The sequence below is a fragment of the Mya arenaria genome, chromosome 8 (genome assembly GCF_026914265.1).
Source record: "Mya arenaria isolate MELC-2E11 chromosome 8, ASM2691426v1".
NCBI lineage: Eukaryota > Metazoa > Mollusca > Bivalvia > Myida > Myidae > Mya > Mya arenaria.
This window is the reverse complement of record NC_069129.1, coordinates 11,004,559-11,011,181: the sequence shown is the minus strand read 5'-3', so window position 1 is coordinate 11,011,181 and position 6,623 is coordinate 11,004,559. Positions and strand designations below refer to the sequence as shown.

General features: G+C 33.9%; 1 protein-coding gene across 7 annotated transcripts; it reads right to left on the bottom strand.

The window, feature by feature from the left end:
* Nucleotides 1–289: 289 nt before the first annotated feature.
* Nucleotides 290–6,605, bottom strand: LOC128243226 (BTB/POZ domain-containing protein 17-like). 7 transcript variants are annotated; one of them, XM_052960838.1, is made up of 4 exons: nucleotides 6,275–6,603; nucleotides 5,182–5,342; nucleotides 2,293–2,572; nucleotides 290–1,498 (listed from the first exon to the last, which is right to left on the bottom strand). In XM_052960838.1, exons 3-4 carry the CDS (start codon nucleotides 2,558–2,560, stop codon nucleotides 411–413), a joined length of 1,356 nt encoding a protein of 451 aa, XP_052816798.1. In that variant the 5' UTR covers nucleotides 2,561–2,572; nucleotides 5,182–5,342; nucleotides 6,275–6,603; the 3' UTR covers nucleotides 290–410. The 7 variants fall into 7 exon arrangements, with proteins under 7 accessions (XP_052816798.1, XP_052816799.1, XP_052816800.1 ...); XM_052960839.1 differs by having other exon boundaries at nucleotides 6,340–6,603; XM_052960840.1 differs by having other exon boundaries at nucleotides 6,398–6,603.
* Nucleotides 6,606–6,623: the final 18 nt, after the last annotated feature.

The window sequence follows — 6,623 nt, the reverse complement described above, 5'->3', positions numbered from 1 at the left end:
ACAAAATAATGATATATCAATGCTTCTGCTAAAAGCAGTTCGGAAGTATATAAATCCCTGAAAATGGGCAATCACTTCCAAAATTGAGTGCTTGGAAGTACAGAAACCGTAAGTGTTGGCACAGAAGTTCAAACTTCTACTTTCACATTCTAAATGGAAGCCCTGGACATATTTTGTCACCTTATTATCGAATATACCAAAGTCTGTGTTGCTATGATTAAGTACTTCCCTTTCTGTACTGAAAGGGAATTCTTAAAGGTACATGTAATGGTATGTTTATAACACACGATGTATTTCCAAGGTTTAATCCAAATGTGTTGAATAATCATATAACACAGTAACAATATCACCATAACATCAACCAACATTTTAACGAAACAGGCAACAGAAACAGGACGTTAACAATTTGTTCAAGCTTTCATTTGCTGAAACTCGGGCCTTATCACAATTTTAAGTTTAATACTGTCATTTATCTTATATGGTGACTTTTTCTTCAATACCTCTTCATACGGGATGATATTATCATAATTAAACAGCGTGCAATCACTGTCAAATATTGCATCAGTTGTTTTGGCAGTGAAAACAAACTCTTCTCCATTCGCACAAGGACCCATAACTAGAACAGTGATTCTGAATTTCCTTCGCTTTTGACAATGAGTAGACAGTGCGAGTCGAACAGTTTGAAACTTTCCACCCGGGTTCTGCAGACAGTTCATCCAAGAAATCATCTGACAGTCGGAGTACACGACACCTCGTGGGTAGAACATTACATGCCAGTCATGGTGACATGACTGATCAATTTCAGCGTAACTTCCAGGTGTACTGAAAAATGCCCCTCGGACCTCTCCTTCCGCCAATCGGCTAACATTTTCAACAATGATTTCTGTACTCCATGTTTCCGTCACATAAACTCTCGGCTGAAACCTTTCTCTCTCCTTCAGCTGTTTCAGCAAGTCTTCAGAGAAATCCATTTTTGTTCCAGTGTGATATTTCAAAGCACAAAATATGTTTTGAAGGAAAAACTTGCTATGGCTAGCTATACTATCATTTTCTAGTCGAATCAATTCTTTGAGAGGAATCATGGGAAATTTTATATATTTCATTACAATATAAAACAAATCATCATTTTCTTCACTGCTTTCATCAATGTTAGCCTCAAACCATCTTTTCACAGCAGAATACAGATGCAATTCACTGCTGACAACCAAATCATCCTGCCTGAGAAATGCAATCAGAACATCTCTACTTATTTGATGAAAATCCGCCAAACAAACAGCGTCATCGAAATTAGCTGTTATAAATTGCATACATTTTTCTTCCAAGTTTTTGTAACTGCATATGATAGCATATTGAAGCCAGTGGAGTATGTACTTCAGCGTAGCTGGGCAACATGCGTCAACCATGTAATTGAGACACGAACGGGACAGACTTGGAACGTTATATTTGTCTGCAAGGGTCAATAAAGGTAGGACATTGTGTTTCTCCAGAGTTACTTGCCCTTAAACAGAAAACAAGCAAACATTAAAAGCAGAACGTTCCAGGGAAGAGAATATGTCACTTCAATAAATGGACAGAGAGCTTAATTAATAAGAAAGAATTTCTCTTTTAATTCATAGAAACTTGTATGTATGTATCTTCAATACATACATCTATATAATACATAAACGTATATAACCAAGTCCAATCTAGTTATTTACTTATAAATTCTACTCTAAATAACAATGCAAGTATGCATGCATTTAAGACCCAGTACAGGCAAACCATTGCTGTATGAGAATTAATGAATCATTTACAATAAAGAGAACCCTTTTCAATTAGCCCAAACAAAAATAATGTTATATAAATGGTTTGGTTACATGCTGACAAAAAAGAGCAGACTAGGTAGGTAGGGAAAACATCTTATTTTGGAAAATTATTTGATTGTGTTTAACATTTTGTATAAGTTCTAGCAATTTTCATACAGATTTTACCGATTCTTCAAAACAATAATCAGGACAGTTACTTAAATATAGGTTCCGTCAGGTAATTGGAATCGCAGCATTAGTTTTGCTATAGTATAATAAGATGAGATAGTGACTGACTTTACTAGAGCAATTAATGTAAAGAGACAAACCAGTGATCAAAATTATTACAAGCCTGCACGCTCAAAGCCATTCCGGGCTTGAAAAAAAGCAAATCTGGGTTCTGATAAATGTTTATATAGTTGAGCTTTTGAGATAATAATCTTATTATTATATGAACATACAGCATTTAGGCTTGTTCAAGAAAATCTTAATTTTGATGATTGCAAACCTGTATATAGATATTCCAGGAAGTGTTGAAACACCGCAGCACATTCTGGGTCTTCCCGTAGAACCACAATATCGCTTCGACCTTCTGGCCATAGGCGACTTGTCAGCATGGTGTTCAAAACATCGCTACTTGCACATAACAGTAGCCTATGACATCGAAATCGTTGCCCATCCACCTTTAGTGTAAGATCGCTTAGTTCCCCAGTCTGTAGAAGTTTACTAAATCTCTTTAAGATGTCATCAGGGTTGTGGACTTCAACAGCGGCCATTTTTGCCTGAAACTGTACAAGCAATATTATAATGATATTTATGATAATCCTGCATTAATTTAAATCTGCATAATCATTATTAAAGAGCCCTTATTTTTGTAGGTCAAAAGCTATATACATGTACTCACACATGTAGCTAATTATGTAATAGTTTCCCTGTGGTATAGATGCAATGTAGCGCCTGACAATAAAAAAACAAGAGGCCCAAAAGGGCCTATGCTCCACTGGCATGGCTTTTGTGGTCATATCAATCCAGAGCATGTATGTATGGGTAAAAGGCAACAGACAATATAGTTTTATGTTTTGTGTTTGGGTTACCTGAAAACGTAGCACGTTCAACATCTGAGCCCAGAAAGTATTATAAGCAGATTAGTTGCATGAACTATTTTAATATGTGCCAAGTAAAAGTCATCTGACAAAAAAAAATGCTTTCAAAAGTGTACTCATAGTAAAAAGTCATCTGACAAAAAAAAATGCTTTCAAAACTGTACTCATAGTAAAAATTTCTGTAGTTTTAAAAGTTAAAAAAAGTTGGTCAAAGGTCAAAGTCAAGGGCATCCTAGGACAACATTGATCAATTTGAACAAACATTCACAATCAATTGTGCTGAGATGGATGCATGAACACACAAAAAGATTTTCAAACCTTTCCAGATTTATGTTTACCAAACCTGTGAACCCTGGGTGTGGCCAGTAATGACACCAGGTGCATAACTTAAACATTCACAACCAATTTTATTAAGATGAATGCGCAAACTACAGAACTTAAAGCTAAAAAATGGCCTTTGGGCTTTCAACAAGAACAAGGCCGAGTAATTCACAAAATCAACTGCAGAAGCAAAAAGCAAATTGTCTCTCAAAATCCTAGACTTGCAAATTGTCTCCCTTAACTCTAGACTTGAATTTACATGTACATGTAAACTTCGCTAAAAATAGAATTCGCTCATGCAGACCTGACTAAAAATAGAAAGCATTTTTTTAAATCTTTCATGGCCCATAATCTAGGCATTTATGGGCGGATCTGGCTGGTTTTCGAAAGGAACCGAGCTCTAATGGATATCTAGATACTGTACAAGTTTCATAAAGATACAATCAAAACTGAAGACTGTATCGTGTTCACAACAAATTGTTTACAGGCGCACGAACGCACGACCGCACGGACGCACATACTACGTACACATTACCATCGCATAAGCTCTTCTGGCCTTTGGCCAGTAGAGCTAAAAATGGCCTTTGGGCTTTCAACAAGAACAAGGCAGAGTAATTCACAAAATCAACTGCAGAAGCAAAAAGCAAATTGTCTCTCAAAATCCTAGACTTGCAAATTGTCTCCCTTAACTCTAGACTTGAATTTACATGTACATGAAAAAGTTCATTTTTACCTTTGAAATAACTAGAAGTTGAACAATACATGCTGTAAACAATAAAATACATAAACTTTGCTTAAAATAAGATTTGTGTATACATGAATTATTTACGGCTAACATGAAGTAAAGCGATAGATTTGTCAAAAGCCGTGTACTTTGCCTTAGATTTCAACTCTGAGAAATCAGTTGGTCAAGATTATCAGGAAAACTTTAGGATATTAGGGAAAGTTCTTTATTACCATGGATAGAGCTCTTAAATGCGGGGTTTATGGTCTTTATTTCACAAAAATTCTCCAAATATTAAGAAAGTTATCTTTAAAAACATTACCTGAATCGAGACTTGTTGACATTTGTTGCCGTGCACTTTACCAAATAAGTCACGTGGATTCTCCACCGTGTAAATACTGACATACATTTGATATCATTACATTAGAAATCAATATTTTATATTTTACCTTTCTAACAATGCATAACTTTGTTAAATTACATTTTAAATTATGTAAATTATGGTTATTAGTTTTCAGCAAATTTTGAATGTAATACAAACAAATAACAATTAATACATTGGTCCAACAGGAGATGGTACCCATAATGAATAGGTATGACGTCACTATTGCGTCATATGTACTTCCGTTGTGTGGTAAATTCTCAATAAAAAAATAATGTTTTTATGACTGATAGACATGTTTTCACATGCTCAATACACTGTAAATCAAAAATATCATTATTCCTGAAACTTTTATACCTTGAGTATCTATTATTGCTTGATTTATCATTTAGAGATTTAAGCATAAACTGCTGCCCTATAGTTGAAAGGTCATTTTGGAAGAACTGTCATCGCGGACTGTGCAATTTTTAGAGTTTGTTTTTCAAGTGGAGAGATTTTTCTTAGGGATAACTTGACCCCCCCCCCCCCCTTTTTATTGGCTTAAAAGGTAATTTAAAGCTTATACTTTAAGAATATATATGTTTATCATTGTCTGCATTCGCTTGAAATGCCTTTAAATGTTGTCTAAAAATAATCATTTCACATTGAATTATAGAGGAAATGACAATGGTGGTGTGTAACCTATTGTTTTAACTTATAGTTGTTTGTAACCTCAAATTATATATTTATAAGTCAAAATTCTCTCCAAACATTGTGGATAAAACCAGTAATATTGCACACGACGGAACTTATCACAAACAAATAAAAATGTTGAATGTTTACGCAAGAAAACTTTGTAAGTAAAATCAAGTAAATATAAATATTTACCTCCGACCTAGCAGACAACAGCACGTTGCACAAATCTTGACAAAGACCACGTAGCGGTTATTTCCCCTTTCAGTGAGTTTTTCTAGCATCGGAATCAAATAAATGTTTCTTAGAGATATTTTAACATTGTTAAACCATTAAAGTTATAATTAAGTCCAAATCTGAAATAAGAAGATAGCTTTTTAAAGAAATACTGAAATATGAGATCTCGGACTTATCCGTTTTATTATATAAATGGTAATATAAAAATGGAAATAATAAGTCATACATTGTAGATAGATACAACATACATTATTCTTTATTATATTTAATGTCGTGTATATGTTAACAAAAAACATTAGCCCAGTAAGCTATTTTCCGACATGAATAACAAACATAAAAAAAACAGATAAAAAGGTGAACATCATTTTATATAATGCGAAAACTGAATATTTTATTGTCTGCCATGTGCATGAATAACAGGTTTCTACGCGTTTCTCTGCTAGAAATGAATATATACTTACTTATTCTTATTAATTCATGTTATTTAATTAATAATAAGTTTATGTACACAAGTGTCAATATAATAGAAAATAACATACATAAAATTGCACAATTTTAGAATTAAATTAGTAAAAAAAAAAGCCGAATACCCCTAACCATGTAAAAAGCTTATTTAAAAGGTGTTTTGGGTTCTTTAATGAAGTATATTATAACAACAGAGATGATTCTGAACTGAGTTTATTATAGCGACTGAAAACATATGGCCACGGATCTGGTTTATAGGTCCGTGATATGGCTATAGGTGGAGTATTTATATATATATCTCTGCAGCATGCAGGTCATATTACATTTACAGCTATAGACATATACCAGAACAAAAGGGTTCGTGTGAGAGTTTGCGCAAGCCCCAAGTTGCGCTCCTAAAGTGCGCCCAATCTTACATTTATTTCTGAATCACTGCTATAAGAGGATTTTCTTCTTGTCGGTAGTTTTCCCTGTATAAGTATTTTTTTGTTTTTGTTTTAACAGTTCAACGATATATATCAACAGTTTATTTATTTTTTTATCAAAATATGATTTCTGTTAGGATTTGTTTTAAAAAAATGCTTACTTTTTAAATCTGTGTGATATCACAAATAATAGTAGTGACAAATCATTGCCTGTGGATACTTGAACCTTGGGTAATCCCACTTCCATCTTGAACATCTGGCTACAAACAATTAGAATGCACTACCTGCAGAATGCGAAGAATGTGGTCGGGTTTTTATCAAAATCTAGACATACTGTTTACTCTCAAATATGTGTACTGATTTAATATTTAGCAAGTTGATGAAATATACAAAATCTGGAAACTACCACCGTGCAATCGTAACAACTCGGCCATCTCCGGCAAGCTAGACTAATTAATTTATTCCTGTTGGATGCTGGCCGAGGTGTTCCGATTGTACCATCTTGATGAA